This window comes from Capra hircus, chromosome 11 (assembly GCF_001704415.2).
Source record: "Capra hircus breed San Clemente chromosome 11, ASM170441v1, whole genome shotgun sequence".
Lineage (NCBI taxonomy): Eukaryota > Metazoa > Chordata > Mammalia > Artiodactyla > Bovidae > Capra > Capra hircus.
Genome location: NC_030818.1, coordinates 6,512,661 through 6,531,091, shown reverse-complemented (window position 1 = coordinate 6,531,091; position 18,431 = coordinate 6,512,661). Strand labels below are relative to the sequence as shown.

At 49.1% G+C, this 18,431-nt stretch overlaps 1 protein-coding gene across 27 annotated transcripts in view; it reads right to left on the bottom strand.

The window, feature by feature from the left end:
• The window catches only part of MAP4K4 (mitogen-activated protein kinase kinase kinase kinase 4), a 149,346-nt gene that overhangs the window by 21,370 nt on the left and 109,545 nt on the right, over positions 1 to 18,431 (bottom strand). For 4 of the 27 annotated variants that reach the window (XM_018054930.1, XM_018054934.1, XM_018054939.1 and 1 more), the window contains exons 12-22: positions 18,049 to 18,259; positions 13,723 to 13,884; positions 10,925 to 11,011; positions 10,180 to 10,368; positions 9,207 to 9,368; positions 6,544 to 6,777; positions 5,500 to 5,606; positions 3,627 to 3,778; positions 2,626 to 2,723; positions 2,069 to 2,077; positions 558 to 733 (exon numbers count right to left, since the gene is read on the bottom strand). In XM_018054930.1, the coding sequence (XP_017910419.1) occupies positions 558 to 733; positions 2,069 to 2,077; positions 2,626 to 2,723; positions 3,627 to 3,778; positions 5,500 to 5,606; positions 6,544 to 6,777; positions 9,207 to 9,368; positions 10,180 to 10,368; positions 10,925 to 11,011; positions 13,723 to 13,884; positions 18,049 to 18,259 (1,587 nt within the window). The remainder of the gene's footprint in view (positions 1 to 557; positions 734 to 2,068; positions 2,078 to 2,625; positions 2,724 to 3,626; positions 3,779 to 5,499; positions 5,607 to 6,543; positions 6,778 to 9,206; positions 9,369 to 10,179; positions 10,369 to 10,924; positions 11,012 to 13,722; positions 13,885 to 18,048; positions 18,260 to 18,431) is intronic. The other 23 variants (XM_018054933.1, XM_018054940.1, XM_018054942.1 and 20 more) reach the window with 17 other exon arrangements.

Below are 18,431 nucleotides of genomic sequence, written 5' to 3'. Positions count from 1 at the left end.
CCGTGACCCCCAAGCCAAAGATACACTGGTTACGTTTTTCACCTTCTCGGGGACCTAAGGCTATAGGTATAAAGTTTCCCCCGGGAAAATGAACCGAAATTTCCCTTTTGTCACAGCCTCAAATAAAAGAGAGAAAATGAGAAACCAGGAGTCCTGGAGAGAGGTACTGACATGCACACACACAACCACCAAAATAAGGGGGGACAGACGGGCTCGCTCCACACAGTGACACATTCAGCTTCACAGGATCAGAGGACAGGGTCGACATCCTTGTCCCAGCCGGAAAGAAAGTCCGGTGGGCAGGGGACACTCGTGAGTGCATGCTCAGTCGTGTCTGACTCTCTGCGACCCCATGGACTGCAGCCCACCAGGCTCCTCTGTCCATGGGATTCTCCAGGTGAGAATACTGGAGTGGATCGCCATTTCCTTCTCCGAGGATCCTTCCGACCCAGGGATCGAAGCCTCATCTCCTGCCCTGGCAGGCAGGTCCTTTACCACTGAGCCCCCTGGGAAGCCCACAGGGACACTCATCCTCCCTAACACTCAGCGGGACTGACACGGCTCTGGGGTCCTCCGGGCCAGACGTGGGCTCCTCGGCCCCTTCCTGCTCCGCGTCGTCGTCCTCCTCGTCCGTCGTCCCCGACTCCTCGCTGGAGGAGGAGTAGTCCGTCACCTTGTGTGGCGGCCGCACGTCCTCCACGGCCCGCAGCTCTTTAGCCAGCGCCGTCAGGTCCTAGCGCGGGGCACAGAGGAGCGTCAGGGGGGCGGGGGAGGCACAGCGCGGCGGCCGGCGCCTCGTCCCAACCATCCAACAGCCATTTGGTTTCGCAAAACTGTCTTGTAGGGAGTCTACTGGTATCATGAAGTGGAGCTCTTAACGCTTTTGATAGGAAAGACCAAGAAAAGTCAAAAAGCTGGAAGAAACAGAAAGGATTTTTTCAGAAGTCACAGATGCTGCACCCACAGTTTAAGCCTGATGGCCATAAAAAGCAATCATCTGTTTATGATGAGCTGAGAATATTTTTCTATCAAATTCCATTTTTTTGCTTCAAGTTCTACATTATATATATATATAACCAAAATAAAACATTAAAAAAAAAAAGTATGCTGCATTCTGGCATAACTATACCAATTGCTGCTTCCTCTCTGCTAGACAGAAAATTCTAAATCAACAAATGTGTGCAAGATAGATCTTGATAGTTTGTTGATATCTGGCCCTGTGGCAAAGTCTTCTTTTAAGGAGATGTTCCAAAAAGCAAGAAGATTCTAGTTAAAGAGGGGTGATTTAAACTATTTATTTAGGGAGGTTTTTAACTCCAACTTTTATTTTGAAAAATGTCCCCAACTTGCAGAAAAGTGGAAGACGGTGAAGTGAGTACAGTGTATGCCTCACATCTGGCTTCACAGACTGTCAACCACTTGCCACGTTCCTGAACAAAGTTCCTGACGTGTTAGGTGAGAAAGCGCCCAGCGTGTGTGGCTGGGCAGGCTTCCCTACCACCGACAGGACCGTGTGCGCAGGAGGGAAAACTGCCTGGGGTTACTCACGAGCGCATCAGCCCTCTTTACTCTTCTATGTGAAGATTCCTTAGTCAATCAATTATCAATTATCCAAGTACAACTTTCGAGCTTGATTGTTACCTCTATTCTACATCTTCATATGGAAGCTCGAAATATGTGCCTGTCCACTTAAAATTCTTTTCAGAAGGCAGGCTACATGGCCCCACTTCTTCTGGCAGAGTCTCTTCTCGCCAGTTAAGAACCTGCCTCTTTACTTTGCACCTGAGCCTCTGAGACAAGTAAGCAAGGACTGGCCTGGCCTCCGGCTTGCAACTTCATGGGTACAGCTGCGGCTTTTTGTTACAGTTAAGTTTCTTTTTAAGCTGTATTTAATAATAAGCACACAGGGCTAATCTGGGGTGCTAAGAAAGATGAAACAAAAGTTCAGGGCTTTTTAGTTTGAGAAAAGAGCAAGCTGAGGAAGGAAGAGGCACGCAGGTGGAACACAGGCCGAGTTTAACAGCAGTCAGAATGTGCTCGGGTGCGGAGCTGTTTAGACGGGGCTTACCACTTCACCCTGCAGTCAGCGGGGGTCCGTCGAGCCAGAGAAGCCATTGGTGAGAGGGAACGCACGGCACAGGGAGCAGAGAGGAGAGAAGGGCGAGGGGGCACAGAAATCAGTGCAAGCCAAAGGCAAAACCCCGGAAGCCTCAGACCCCCGGTGTGCCCAGTGACAGGGCAGCTGCCGCGTCGAGGACGAGAGGGACAGAACAGCCACCCTGCTGCCCCACGGGCCAGAGGCAGGACATAAACCCCAGGGAGTTTAAGAAGGCGAGGGGAAAATCTCTTCTTAAAGCCGGTGTTTCAGATGCCCACTCACCCAGGACTTGTAAAGGCTGATGCCAAGCAAAGAGATAGAAGACTTTTCTTTTGTATCGTTTTAAATGACTGGGCGGGCAGTGGGGCTCAGAGCACAGGTGTGTCTGAGGTTTACAGCTTTCCTTATGACCCCTCAAATCTGCAAGGCCCCACAGGGAGGCCTGCAGCCTTCGCAACAACACGGCTTTAAAAGAAAGCTCTCGCTCAAGCTTGAAATGAGTAAAATGGATTTTGTGCAATTCTTACAGCAGGCTTGAGAGGTCTAAACACTTCCTTTTTATCTTCAGGCTTTTTTGCTGCGTTTTCAAGGCGCTGGGATGGCGAGCCTTCAGATTTGGACGATGCTGTGAGGTTCAGAGATGAGAAAGAGAGAGACACGTGAGCATCCGAGTGTGGCCCACGAGGCCGCCCAGCCCACCTGGCCATGATCACCTCCTGTTGGTCCTGCCCACTTGTCAGCCACGCTCACGGTCAGGGCTCCCTCCACACACAGGTCTGAACCCCGGGTTTCTGACCCTTCCTGAGAACCCTTGACTGTCATACTGCACTAATACGTGTTCACAACTTGTTACATTACATCAACGACACCGAGGGAATTTCCGCTAACCTATTATTAAGAGTAGGTGAGGATAACCAATATCGATGACAACACTGATGGAATTTACGCTGAGAAGAGTGGGTTCAAAGCTCAGTTTGGACGTTTAGCTAAACACCTTGGAGGAGTCAGGGAAACTCACTAATGTACAGTTATTTGAATGTATACAATGGAGACACAATATATATCCATCTCCTGGGGGTTGCTATAAGGATTAAGCGAGAAGATGTCCAACAAGTGTAAACTCTCAAAACTTAACTCTTTACTGTTAAAATTATGATGACTATTTGTGTCACTAGCAAACCTGCACCAAAACATTGTATGGTAATAAGCAGCTGTGAAAAACTCCAGGTCTTTTCCATGACTGAAAAGGATTTCCACAGTCAACTCTTAAACAACATGGAATTCTGAAGGTCCACTCGTGCGTGGAGTTTTTCCAACAAGTCAATAATTCAGGACTGCAGGATCCCCAGATGGTTAGATCTGTGGGGTGTAACTATGGATGCAAAGGAATTATGGGGATGGAGGGCTGACTATGGAAGAGGATTTTCAACTGCTGGGTGGGGGTGCGGAGTATCCCTAAACCCTCGGTCTTCAAGGGTCACCCCGTGTGGTGAGCGTGGAGAGGGAGAAGAAAGGAAAGGCAGCCTACATCTCACTCTGAAGCGCTCCCCGGAGCCACTCTGAGACCCCGGGTGGGAGCCGGGCTGGGACCCTGAGTTGCTGGACCCCGACGAGCTGCCACTGCCCGGCCTGGGCGCCAGCTTCTCCACTCTCTCCCAGAGCAGCCTCGGCTCGATGCTACTGTTGGAGAAGAAGACAAGAGAACCACTCAGGCTTTGTCCCGACACAGTGTCAGACCGTCAACAGGAGCACCGTGTCGTCACTGAGATGCAGCAGGAATGAGAACTTCAGCCCACAAACAGATGTAACATGAAATTCACCGGAAGCGACAGCAGTGCTATCCACTGGTTTTACCTCAGGTAGCTGAACACACCGAAAATGTGAAAGACGTTCTACCATTGCCGTTCAGTTGTTAAGTCATGTCTGACTCTTTTTGTGACCCCCTGGATTGCAGCCTGCCACGCTCCTCTGCCCATGAGATTTCCCAGGCAAAAATACTGGAGTGGGTTGCCATTATTTCCTCCAGGGGGTCTCTGCAACCCAGGGATCGAACCCATGTCTCCTGCGCTGGCAGGCTGATTCTTCATCACTTAGCCAGCAGGAAAGCCCATCCCACCATCAGTGGACCCCGAATCTTCCCTGGGTGTGAAGAGGAAATGCTACTGTTCTGCCTACAAGGGTCACTATTTCGTCTCAGCTACAAACTCAGTTTCTTATTGTGAGAAATTCCACCCATGTGATTACACACAAAATCATACTGTTCCCAGTACCTGCTGCTGTCAAGAACTGACTTTTCTGGTGATCAGGGCTGGAAGCGCGACAGCACATGGGCTGTGGCATACCCCTGCCGTGGACACACCACAGCACCGGCTCTCCAGGTTAGTAATTAACACGTGGACTCAGGCACAGGAGGCCCCTGCAGCCCACCCCGACTACTGACAGCTGAGAAAGTTCTCTATGAAGCTCCTGGGTTGTTACCCATTTCACTGCCTCGGGTTATCCTGTGACACCAACTCTGGAGGCTCAATGATGATCAGGGTACAAAACCCTTCACACGACCTCTTGTGAGTTGCTGAGCTGGAGAACACGGTCGCCACCAACTACATGAGGTTATGGAGCCCTTCAAATGTGACCAGTGCAGCTCAGGAAATTAAGTTTTAATTGTATGTAATCTTAATAAGCTTCAAATTTAAGCAGCTTCATGTGGCAAAAGCAACCTACTCCAGTATTCTTGCCTGGAAAATCCCACGGACAGAGGAGCCTGGTGGGCTACAGTCCACGGGGTTGCAAAGAGTTGGACAGGACTTAGTGACTAAACTACTACCAACACCCATGTGGCTAACAGCTACTTTACAGAACAGCTCTAGAACCTGAAAACATTTTCTGGTTAATCCACAAGCTTACCACCAACTTGAAGTCGACCACTGTCTCTCATGGCCTGTGTGTAATTTATATGCCACTCCCAGGGGCCCCCAACATCCTTTGGATAACAAACCCTCTCGGGTCACAGTGCCCTTAGAAACCTACCCTTCCCTGCTGGTCTTCCCACTTAAAACTCCCAGAGGCAGGGATTTTTCATCTTAAAACTGCCACAATATACGGTCAGATTTCAACTCTTTCCCCCACAGGTCAATTTGACATTACTCACGTGAATGGATTTTATGGCATTTTCCTTATAAAAGGATCACCTCTTTGCCCCAGAACTTCCGTGTTTAAGAGCACATAAAACGTTATGCAAGGCTCAAGAGAGAGGGGGTATCTGTATACTTAAAGCTGATTCACATTTTTGTACGGCAGAAATCAACACAACATTGTAAAGCAATAATCCTCCCATTAAAAAGAAAAAAAGGATGGCAGGACGTGGTGCAGCAGACCTGCCCTGAGCCTGGCTCGCCACCCACCTGGTGGAGTTTCTCTGGCCAGCTTGGTTATTCTGCTGCCCACTGCCCTGCAGTGGGGAATCCCGGCGGGACAGGACGGGGGACCGCGACGTTGTTCTCACAGGGACCTTTGGGTACCAAATACAGCGATTAAACTACTGCAAACGTGAGAAAACAAAGACTTTCCTACCACCCCCTCTAAGGTCGTCCTAGCTCACCACTCCTCCATCACACTCCCACCCCCACCCGCCGAGCCTCTCTGCCCTCCAGTGACGCAACAGAAAGAGGAAACGTGGGCAGAGGCACCAGGCCCGCCTTCCTAAGCCCCCGTCACGTCTGAATGGTGCTGGCATGAAGCGTGGTGGCAGGGGACGTACAGAAGCATTTTGCTGAGATAATGTGAGTATCAGGGAAATAAGCTCAAAGAAACCAAACAATGGCTTACAAATGGATGGGCAAGAGACAAAGGATGTTGGAAGCAAGAAAATATTCAGAGGAAGCAAGTTCCGAGTGGAGGGGGAAAAAAAATTAAAATGTGACTTTTAGTTGAATTTCAACATTAATGACCAAACCCCCAATTTCAGAAACGTGAAAACTGAAAGAAAAAAAAAACAACAACCCCAAATCCCTCAATTAAAAAAAAAACAACAGTCTGCTTTGGGAAACATGTTTGTTTTTTCCCTTGTGAGATCTTTTCTGAAATTTTTGATATTACTTAGCAGTGCAGAGTCATTTATAGCTTCTGTATAAACTTGACAAGACAGCTGGTAAAATATATTTTGATCCTGTCTGTTCTAGATACATACTCTTTGTAGATGTACTCTTATTAAATTATTTTGGAAACGTACAGAGTTAGAGACACCAGCGAAGAGCTAACTGGCTGGGGGCTGAATGTGACTGCCTCACTACGGAATTTCCCCCCACTGCGAGAAGTTTCCCTGCCATTGCATCACCCGTTAATTCTGGTGACATCACCACACCCTTCACTGAAATCAGTAATTAAAAAATAAATAAGGCAATAAGGAAAAGGAAAAAGCAGCACACGTCTGTCTTTCTGCTCCTTACCCTTGGAGGCACCTCGTCACTGTCTGATCTAGACCAAGCCTTCTGGGCTGGGTCGGGCACCTCCGCCTTAGAGTCAGAACTCTGACTGAGCACCTCACTGCGGGAAGGTGGGCAGGGGTCCTGAGAGCGAAGATGGTGGTGTGCAAATTTGGGAGGAGAAGGGTCACTGAAGGAATGGGATCTCGAGACAGGGGAAACATTGTTCTTGAGAGATGCCAGGTGGGACCACTGTACCTTCCGAGAAAACAAAACACAACACATTCAATGCGTTCTGCAGAAAACGCTTTTCTGGTAAATATCAAATCCAGACAGCGCGCCGGGGCGGTGGGGGACCCACACAGGGCAGCTTGGGACTGGGTCAGCCAAGCAGGCAGCAGCTATGCTTGGGCGGGGGCGAGGAGGGTGGGGGGCGGCAGGCGTCGCGCGCAAGGTGGTCTGGGCAACATTATATGCAGAAAAGAACAAATGTGCATTTATAAGGAAAACTCTTAGTACCCAGACAAACATTACAGAGAGTGGTAAATGTGAAGATAAAAAAAAAACAAACAGCGTTCTTGTCTGATGGACAACGTGAGGCATGCGTTTCTGCGTCAAAGCAGCTGGACAGGCAGAGAGTGGGGGGACCACAGGAGGGACATCGCCATATGTGCACCCCGTCTGCCCACCCTCCCATGACCTGGCAGGGCAAGTAACCACAGAGTCACACGTTCACTGTGCAAAGACCAACCCCGCGTGTTTTGACAGACTACAAGCTTAACTTAAAATCAGCCAGACTGTCAAAGACAACAACCATTTTCCTTCTTTTTTCTCCCACAACTTAAAACACTCCAATCCCCTGAGAACTTCACACGTCTTTCTACTAGTCAGGAAAAAAAAAAAAAAAAAGGACTTCAATTCCTTTAGAAATAGTCAGCAGTGGAGTTCCCTAAATGGACCGCTGAGGGGGTATTCCGTCTACTTGACACCAGAAGAAATAAGACGCTGCCTTGGCAACTGAAACCATCTGGTCACTTTTAAACTGGAGAAGCCATCTCTGAAACAATCTGTATTTTCTTAAGACTACACTTTTTGTGTTAAAATAATGGTCCAGTATTAAAATTTGCATAATTTTAGCGATTATATCATATTTGATGAAAACTGGAAATATTCCATCAGGATTGATTCAACGTTGCCAGGTGTAAGATCCAGAAATAGTTCCAAGTTCGTGATTTCTGGGTGAGAGTCATGCAAGTTCCGTTATTAGTATAATCCCAGACTTCCAAAATATTTAAGATTTTCAGGGGGAAAGCATGTAACTAAAAGCATCATCTGTAAGTGTAATAAAAAACAGGTTTTAAAAGGAAGTCCTACTTGAAAACAGGTTTTCCCCAAATCATGTTTTCATAAGTGCAGGTTTTGGCTAAAAGCCACTTTAGACAGAAAAGGGAAAACAGAGCCTATTTCCAGGCACTATGTTAATCAGTCATCAGTATAAAAAGTAGTCTGCACAATGCAGGAGCTCCTTTTCTCTACACTGGACGTGGCCACATAAAGAGTCTGCATTTGGGGGACATTTAACCTTCAGCAAACCTGTTCTCCCCATCCTCCTTCCCCCGTCATCCGTACTGCTTTCCTCTAACACCCTCTCTGTTTCCACTCCTCACTTTCTGGAGCTGCCCGCTGGCTTCTGGGTCAGTTTTTCTGTGAATCAGGACACAGCTCGTCTCATAAACACCAGCCTCCCAACACTGACCCCACTGAGCTTCACCCCAGGTCTTCTTTTCCCTGTAAAACTGCTCCAAATCAAGGGTATTTACTGTAAAGTGCGCTCCAGTCCTCATCCGGGTTTGTCTGAACACCACTGCTACCTCCACTGTCCCCCAGCCCAGGCCAACAGCAGCTGACAGGTAAGCACAGCCTCAAGGACTCAGTGTTCAGTACCCTGGACTGCACGGCTACAGGGAGCGAAATGCCTGAAGGCCAGCTATGTTCAGCGAGAGTGGGGACCAGCGTCTTAAGGATCTCTGAGATCTCCAACCCAGGTCGTCTCTGCTGTCTGCTTTATCCTCCAGACAGCGTGGAGGTCCCCTCCACCCAAAGCTGGGCAGGGCCAAATGCTAGGGCCGACCCAGTGACCTCTACCCTGACCTACGTCAGGGAAACCCACAACCAACCCACTTGGGTTGTAAACTTTTTTGGATGTTGAACCTTTTGAGAATCTGATAAAAGTCTCCTTCCCCTTCCCCTTTCCCGCTCCAAAAATACGTATGTTTATATAAAAATTAAAAAAAAAATTCTGGGCCTCCCACTCACAGAACTCCCCAGGTTGAAACAAGGTCTCCCTTCGCATACTTACAACAGTAACTTTCTATAACCTACACAGAAAAGTCTTTGCATTCAGCAAGGAGGCACTGCTTTATGAACATCTGAGTCGGGGAAGATGAAAAGTTAGGCAGAAAGAAGAAATCACCGAATCTAGATGTTCTTAGTAAGAAGAATCACCACCGTGTAAAAGAGAACCCTGGCCTTCCCTACCCGTGAGGCCAGGTTCTCTTTAGTCTTAACTCACTCTGCTAAAGTCTTCTCTTTCTAAACAAACCAAACTGAGCCGTTCGAGCAGGCTGGTGGCTCGCCGAGCCTCTGTGAGCGTCTCCTTGACCCACACAGCCCACGGGCCACTCTACCTGTGGCTCGGCGGGTCTCTGCAGGGCAGGGTGCACAGACTCGGAGTTGCCACTGGAAAAAGACTCTGATCTGGAAGGCACTGGAGGTTCCAATACTCGGCCCGTCTGCTTAGACTGGGCTTCAGGGGAGCTGTGGTTAGTTTTCCTAAATCTATCTTCCACCTGCGTCAGAGAATCAGGAGACAGAACTCAGGGTTAGTAGGAGAAAAAAAAAAAAAAAAGCAGAGACACTGGAGACAGCCTGAAAGTGGAAGGAACCTAAGGAGAAGCCTTCTGTTTTCTTCAACCACAAGAAAAGAGACGGAGGCAGATAGCACAGGACAGCGATCTGAGGCAGACTCAAGAAATCTTCACAAAGATCAAAATTGAGAGAAGTAGCCTTTAAGACCTCCCTCCACCAGCCGGATGCTAGGGGTGCATGTGAAGATAAGTCAAGAAAGGAAATTAATCTCTTGCGACCAACTAAAATGTCACCAGGAATCTAGCATGTTTCATTCCACCAAAAATCAAGGCATTGCCAAACAAGCAGGACATTTGCTTCTAGAAGGTTCCACATGAGGGCCTGGTTGGAGGATGCCCCCCACGGGCCAGCATCCATACCCTACGGCCACCGAGTCCATCCTGCTCATATCCTAGCAACCGTCTTGCTCTGCCGCATCCCTGCCAGAGGCCCTGGGAGCCCACATGCCCCAATTCAGAAAATAAACCCTTATCACCGAAAATCCGGTGAGTCGGGCCCAGGGACGCTTCATCCACTTGGCAGCTCTGGGAAAACAGCTGAGCAGGCCACCCTCCCCCCATGTACAGGGACAGACGAATGCTGTCTCCCGTCAAGGTCAGTGTTCAGGTGGCTGGGAACCGTCAAAGAGGCGCTTGGGTCCTCTCGAGACAACACCAAGCAGAGAAGGGGCCCCTCCCGGCCCCTGACCGCCCACCACCCCCTGGGGAGGGCACAGGACGAGGGGCGCCGTACCTCGCGGGCCCGGTCAGCGGGCTCATGCTGGGCCTTGGGCTCGTGCAGGCCGGCCTTGCTCCTGTCTGGCGGCGGGGGCGGCCTCCGGGGGTCGTGCTGTAGAGACAGGAGATAGGCTTGTTCTTGCTGCAGCTGCCTCTGGAGCCGCTCCGCCTGCCGGTGCTCCTCCAGCTCCCGCCAGCGGCACTCCTTGGGGGGAGAGGGGACACTCAGTCCAGGGCCCCGGGGCGGCCGCCTCGCCCCGCTCCACTTCTCCCCAGGACAGCGTGCGCTGACGCTGGCTTCGTGACAAAGCAAAACAGCCAGGATGCAGAATGGCGGATTACCTGCAGGAAAATCTGGCCGCGTGCCACTAAGCATAAGGTCACTGGACAGGGAGAGAGAAACCCCTCCCCCGGAGATGCTGGTTTCGGTGGCTTCAAAAGACACTTGCAAGAGTCTAGGTAAAAGTCCCTAAGGCATGAGCCTTGAACCTTCCACTCTCAGCATCCTAGCTCGCTCATCAGATGCCAGGTGTGCTGTGCAAAACCTTGTCTATCTACTGAATGAGAACAGGGAACTCAGCCATGGGAAAGAGGGGACGAAAAGCCGCCTCCAGGTGCGCCCAACAGCAGTGGGAGCCCAGAGGCCGTGCCAGTGAGAGCTGGCCAGCCCTGCGGCACTGGCCACAGGGAACCGGGGGTCAGCAGGGCCCTGCCCAGCTTGGGGTGCCTTAGCCACGGGGCGGGGCTGCGCGGGGCGTTACCAGTAGCATGGCCTGCTCCTGGAGCAGCTGCTGCTGAAGCAGTTCCAGGTGGCGCTGCTCCTCTTCCAGCTGCCGTCGGATGTATTCCTGCCGCACAGAGAACACCCGCAATCAGCAGATCCCCGAGGGAAGCATCAAGACTCCCTGCATGCGGGGCCCACAGCCGTCCGCCCCCACCATGTGGGGCTGACTCATTTAGTCACAGATAGCTGAAAAAGCCCACTGCCAAGGCTACTCCCCCGCAGCAACTTCGAATTGGCCTCTGAGACCTAGAGAGTCTTATAAATAATGACATGCACACCAATGACAACCACAAAGGCATGGCTGAGTTTTTCTGTTTGCACACGGCTGCTGTACACAAACGGAAACTCTGAAAGGACCAGGCTGTTCCTCTTCAGAAGGTAAGCCCTGAGCAACCGAGAGTCTAATGAGGAGATCAGAGTGTTCACGTTAATATATGTCTGGCAATTAATTATTATTTATAACAAACATGAATTGCTAATTTTTAAAACCCCAAACCAAGAACTGTTTAATACTAAACAACCATGCTTTGTTTTTTCCTCTAACACACAAAGACAACGAGTACATTCTGAAAGTCCTGGCATGGGAGCACCAGACACTGGAGGCTTCTCCCAGATGAACAGTGATGGGTGGGTGTGTCTATGGGGTAAGCTGACACGTGTGTGTGCGAGTGTGTATCAATGGGGTAAGCTGACACGTGTGTGTGTGTGTGTGTGTGTGTGTGTGTGTGTGGAGGGGTGACTTCTTTTAAATGAGAAAAGAATGATAAACCTCTACAACAACACAAACAAAAATAACCAGGTGAACACATCCAAAACATATGATGTACAGAGGAAAACCCCAACTGTGTAGCTGGCTGCGTACTTGATGGGATGGGAAATCAGGAGACCTTGACCTACCAACAATCAGACGAGTTTCCAACAAGGCCTCAGCCACCCACTTTCTCAGTCTTCTCTTTGGGGAAATGAGCACCAAGAATATTCTTTCCCAACTCTTAGGACTTTTTATGATGCTCATATATGAAATAGACATGAAATTACTTCGAAAAGCACTAAGATTTTACAAATAAAATGCTCCCTTTCAACAGGGGAAAAGCTCACTACTCTAATAAAGGAGTAGACTGAGGGGTCTGGGAGGAGAGATTTTATTTTGAAATTCAGATTATTCATATTATTTCTTTACAGTGTCTACCGCTGACTATACACCTTAAAAGCAACCATAGAGCTGGGCTGACCAGGTGGAAAGAACACTAGAGAGCAGAAATCATGGCATAAATTTCCTCAGAAAGTTTTTCTTAACAAAGCAAACTTAGTCCCCCAAAACTCAATCTGGGTAAAGTGTATCCACAGGCCACTGGGCAAAGGCCCCTGGATTCTAATCCAGGCTCCAGTCCTGGACACGGAAGCCCAGGATGGCCAAGACCTGTCCTGGGGCGTGTGCCCACCACTGCACCCCCTGCCCCCTAAAGACTGAGAGGACCCTGACTCCGGCTCCCCACTTCTCCAGACCAAACAGAACTGAATCACACAGCTGCAAGCTCCAGTCAGGACATCGCTGGCTTTTTGCCTGCACATCACAGGGACAACTGGACAAGGACACGTGTCCAAACACCGATGTTCACACAGAAATTACGTGTTCCCACAGCACAGCTGACACGGGGAATACTGTGGAAGAAAACTGACCTTTCATGCTGTTTTTATAAAAGAGGAGGTGATGAATATGTGCTATACGTGAAAGTCAATGACTCTATTAGAACACTGAAGGTTAGTATTGGAGTCACACCTTCTTCTCCCAATCAAGTTTCGACAATTATCCCTTGGTGACTTAATTTTTTCAAGCGTCTATTTTCTCCTCTTTGTAGTCCCCAAGTAGAAGTCAGAATAGGAAACCTAAACACACCACAGTCAACTGGCCAACAAAGTCAGTAAAGAAAGAGATAGAATAACCTGAATTCCAACAACAACAAAATGCTACGTAGATCCAACACTAGGAAAACCCAAGACAAAAGAGAGTCTCAAGGATAGCAGCTAAATAATCAAATTTGGACGCTAATACCATTGTTTATATGCATTTTAAGCATGAATTTCAGGTATCATTTAAACTGGTCCCCATTCATATCCTTTTTCCTTTATTCAAAGCTCGTAACAAAGACTGATGGACTGAACGGCACGCAAGCCAGGGAGGCAACGACGGGATCCACCCAGACGACACAGACGACAGAACGCAGAGCTTCTGTTTGCAGAGGTGGTTCAGGAATCAGATTCCTGAAGACAACTGAATCTGATGTTAACATGCTATAAATATCACTGAAACATGATGGCATTTGTTTGGTTAATGTTCTGAAGTTACGTATGTACACAATGAATTATTAATATGTGAAAATATATCTTAAAATAATCAGTTAGTTAAACATTTCTCATAGGAAATGTCTCATGGTTGGTTTTAAACTTCACTTTTTATTATCCAGATATTTGAGGTTCAAAGCATTTAAGCCAAACCTGAGAGGACACATTTAGAAATCTTTCAGGCATCATACTAGTGGAGACCACCCTCAGGTTTTGAGAGATGTGTCCAAAGCGTAATGATTTATGTATCTGTCGGTAAAGACAAGAGATTCAATTTACTAACGTGAATGGTTCCAACTGTTTCTGCATTCTCGAACCTCTAAAGTCCTAAACTTCTGCGTGTGCATTAGGCATGCTTTCTGCCCCCAAGCCCCCGACTCTGCCAAGTGACAAAGTACCAAGGTCCTGGCCAGAACACCCCCGAGGACTGACCTGCTCCCTCTCCACTCTCCTCTTCTCCTCCTCCGCCCGCCTCCGCTCCTCTTCTTCCTTCCGTCGTCTCTCCAGCTCCTCCAGCCGCCTCTTCTCCTCCTGTTCCCGCCTCCGCTGCTCACGTTCCTGCTGCCTTCTGGCTTCCCGCTCTCTCCTCTGTTGCTGCAAAAGTCAAGATGGCACACGTCAGCAGACTGCCTGGCCACGGTGCCCAGGACGGCGTGCTGTCCGCTTACAGGGAGATGCGAGAGCAGGAGCTGGGGGACCCTGCCTACTATTTCCACGGCGTCCCTTGCCCACACACACCAGCATCCTCATAAGTACAGGTCAGAGCGGGGTTTCATTTTGATATCAGTTATTCCCTTGTTCTTCACTGAACCATAGCAACGCGGGAATGATGAATTCTGTACCCCTGAGCATCACTGACAGGGTTACCCAAGGCTCTTAAGTCAGAAGGGAAAGTAGAGAAATGAATACAGCAAACAGAAATAGGGCCAAAAAAAAAAAAAAAAAAACAGTGGAGAGAAATACTTGAAAGAGGGAAAAAGAAGCATACATGGGGAAAGAGGAAGTAACATCAACAGAATTAAGAGCTGTCATGATGGTCATCGTGAATATAAAAACCACTGTAGCTCAAGCTCACTCTATGCTCTGCACGGCGCTGAGTATCTGACAATCTTCCTTGCATGGCCCCTTACCTACTACAATTCTCAGGACAAACCTAGGAAGCCCTTCACTCCTACTGCATAGAGGAAACGCGTTCAGAAAACATAAGTCACATGTCCAGTGCTGACAGGGTGGTAGGCTCCAGGTCGAGGACCACTCTTGACTCCCACCGTTAACCAGACACATCCTGCCTCTATTACAGGTGCTACTGAGGCAGCAGACTTCTTCTCACAGCCTCTCCTAACACAGCCCATTCTGCGCTAACCTCTGAGTACCAGTGTGACCCTGGGCGCACATCTGGCCACTTCTCATCCGGCCCCAGACGTGCACCTGCCAGTAAAGCAGGGCCACCGCGTGGAGTACAAATCTACTCCTCTAACAAACGTGCAGAACGCTGGCCTGCAGTGCCCCTGGGATGGGGAGGTACCCCGTCTCAGCACAGCAGCCACTGGCCCCAGGCTGCTACCCAGCACCTAAACTGGGAGGAACTGAGCTTTCCATTTCATTTCACGAAAGTTAATTCACATGTAATCAGTCTCCAGCACTGGCAGTGCTGCAGTCTATAGGGTCCCTAGGAGTCAGATACAACGTAGTGACTGGACAGCAACAAAGTGTCTAGCGCAGCTCAAGAACCACATCAGAGGAAGGCTTGTGGGTGTGTAACAATCCCCCTCCCAGTCAGTCAGACAGGCTGCAGCAGCAGCAGGGCTGGGCGCCTGCACACCCTGCCCACCATACAGCCGCTGAGTCCAGACAAGGTCAAGGTTACCTCACACCAGCCTCAGGGTTCAGATTTCTGTCTCCAGAGAAGACAAGGAAAGCTTCAGAGAAAAAGTAACACATCCTTTGTGGCTAAGGATGTTCTGCCAGGTCCTTTAAGGTGGCTAGAAGGCTTCCCTGGTGGCTCAACAATAAAGAACCTGCCTGCCAATGCAGGAAATGCAGGTTGGATCCCTGGGTTGGAAGATCCCCTGCAGAAGGCAATGGCAACCCGCTCTAGTCTTCTTGCCTGGAAAATTCTACGGACAGAGGAGCCTGGTGGGCTACAGTCCATGGGGTCGCAGAGGTGGACACAACGGAGCATCTAAATAACAACGCAGGTGGCTCTGGAGCTCAGCTCAAGAGACCTCAAGCCCAGAAGTTCACTGATGAACGGGTGCGAACTTCCAGAACACTTACACCTGAACTACAAACGCCGATTCCTCCATCTGAGAAAGCCTCATGAAGCTTCATGGGAACACAAAATGAATCAGACACAGCCCCTCTCGTCCAAGTCTTATAGGTAAGATAAGCCACACACTTCTTAAAATCTAGAGGATAATGTGGCACGTGGTGCATTTCCCTGACTGACTCACTGAACGAGTCCTGGCTGGGAGGCTGATGGCCAAGGCAAAGAACAATGCAGTTACCAATTCCTCTTCCACATTATGTGCTAGTACCTGAAGCTGTAAACTGGATCAACAGCCAAAATTTAAACTCCAACCGTACAAACCACTACAGTCAGAACAGGCCCTTAACTGGGGTGTGTGTGTGCTTGGGGGTAATCAAAGGTTAAAGAAGGCCCTTAGTAAATAAACAGCTTAAGAGACCACTAAGGTGAAAAGCTGGCCTTTTACAATAGAACTTTAAAAGAAAATGGCCAAAATTAAACATACACACCATCAGCCACCAACTTAGCAACATCAATCCACACTGGATTCACCTTATGCCTGTGATTTCAAAACCCAAGAGAGTCTAAGAAAAATGCCTGCTCAGGTTACTCCATTAAGAATGATAAACATAATAAAAATCCTTTGAAGTATTTACAAACTGATGTCATTCTTATTTTCTTAAATCAAGCTTTCTTTAAAAACAAAATCTAACAAATTGAAAACCTGCATGGTGCTGTAAAGTGGTTTCCAAAGCTCTCAAATTATAAAGAGATTTCCTTCTTAAATTTTTCCAAGCATGTCTGAGTAAATATGTACTTTTCCAACTATGCTTTAATTACCTTGAAGTTCTCTTTCCAGATCGACATTTAAAAGCAGTGCTTTCATCTCAGAAGTCTAACTTTTCTAACTAGGTCAGTGCTGATAATAGTGGGGTCCATTCACAGACACCCCACCGGCTTACTGACTCCAACAGAAGCCGTGTGCATGCAGGCTCAGTCACTGAGTCACGTCCAGCTCGTCTGTGACCCTGTGGACTGTAGCCCGCCAGGCTCCTCTCTGTCCGTGGGATTTCCCAGGCAAGAATCCTGGAATGGATTGCCATTTCCTCCTCCAGGGGCTCTTCCCGACCCAAGGGACCAAAGCCACAGCTCTTGCGTCTACTGCACTGGCAGGCGGACTCTTCACTACTGAGCCACCATTTAACACACAGTACAAAGCAGAGACTTTCCCCATAAAATGTGCCTTCAGGTAACCTGGGGAAAAGCATGTATGCTGGGACTTCCCTGGCAATCCAGTGGTTAAGACTTCGCCTTCCAAAGTAGGGGTTTAAGTTCGGTCTTTGGTCAGGGTACAAAGATCCCACCTGCTTCTTGGCACCCCCCCAAAAAAAGAAAGTAACAGAAGCAATACCATAACAAATTCAATAAAACATTTTTTTTAAAATGATTCACACCAAAAAAAATAATAATAATAACTTTAGGGGAAAAAAAAAAACCCACCATGTGCTGTTATTTAAGTTAAACTCCACTATACAGTATCGACAGGTGGACTGTTGTTTGGGGTATTTTTCTGGCATCAAGGATAAAAGTGAAACAATAAGATGAAGCAAATGGAAATAAATGACTATAAGTGAGAAATCTGAAGCTGTGAAGTATATAGTAAATGGCAGTCAGGGAGAGAAAATAAAAAATTAAAACAAATTAAAATTAGATTAAAAAAGAAAAAGGATCTTTTGAGCCTCAAGTGAAATATAGGGAACAGTGTCTCTGAGAATTAAAAAGGAAGAAGCCCTAGGAATCACATTGCCAGTGTTGACAGTCTCAGTGAGCTAAAGGAACCGGTGGTACAAAAAGTGTCCCCCACAAAGAACTAACTCCACACAACCACCAGATTACAAAACAGCATTTGCGCTATGCCCAACGTAATTCTTTTCTTTATCCTCCCCTTTTAAATATACGTCAAGTGAAGGCATTTGTAGAAAACAAATGTTTTTCCTGTCTAAAAGGAAAGGTCTAAAAGTTCTAGGAAAATATTTATGACACACCAACTTGGACCCCGGGGCTAAGAGGGAAAGCGAAACGAGGTCAAGGCTGAGCCGGCAGACTCAGACTGCAGCAGACGCAGCCTCCGCTGACCCAGGGTGATGCCACCCATGACCTGCACAGAGAGGATGAGTAACGGGGCGGGGCAGGCCCCTAAAGATCACACAAGGGAGAAAAACATTCCCGGGGCCTCGGGGCGTGTGCAGTCCTGCTAGAGGGAACCGGCGCGCCTGGAGTGGCCAAGCCAGGGATGCCCCTGCGACTAGACAGCAGGACCCGACTCGCCCAGAGCGGCCAAGCCAGGGACGCCCCTGCGACTAGACAGCAGGACCCGACTCGCCCAGAGCGGCCAAGCCAGGGACGCCCCTGCGACTAGACAGCAGGACCCGACTCGCCCAGAGCGGCCAAGCCAGGGACGCCCCTGCGACTAGACAGCAGGACCCGACTCGAACACTGTCCTCCGCTACCTCTTCCAGCCGCCGCCGCTGCTCCTTCTGCTGCTCGATCCGCTTCTGCCTCTCCGCCAGCAGCTGCCGCTTATACTCCTCCTGCTCCCGGAGCTGCTGCTCCTGCAGGAGCTGCTGCCTCCTCAGGGCCTCGGAGCGCTCCTTGTTCTCCTGCTGCAGCCGCAGGAAGTCCCGGCGCAGCGTCGACTCCCCCGGCACGTTGACGATCGAGCTGCAGGGGGAAGCAGGTGAGGGGCTTTCAGGGGCGCGAGCCAGTCCACGTCCACGTCTCCCTCTGCTGGGCTCCTCCCGCCCCAAGGCCCGGCACACAAACCCACGGGGATAACTAAAGCCTACAGTTAAACAGCATCACCTCTTCTTTCGTCTGCATCATCAACACCTTA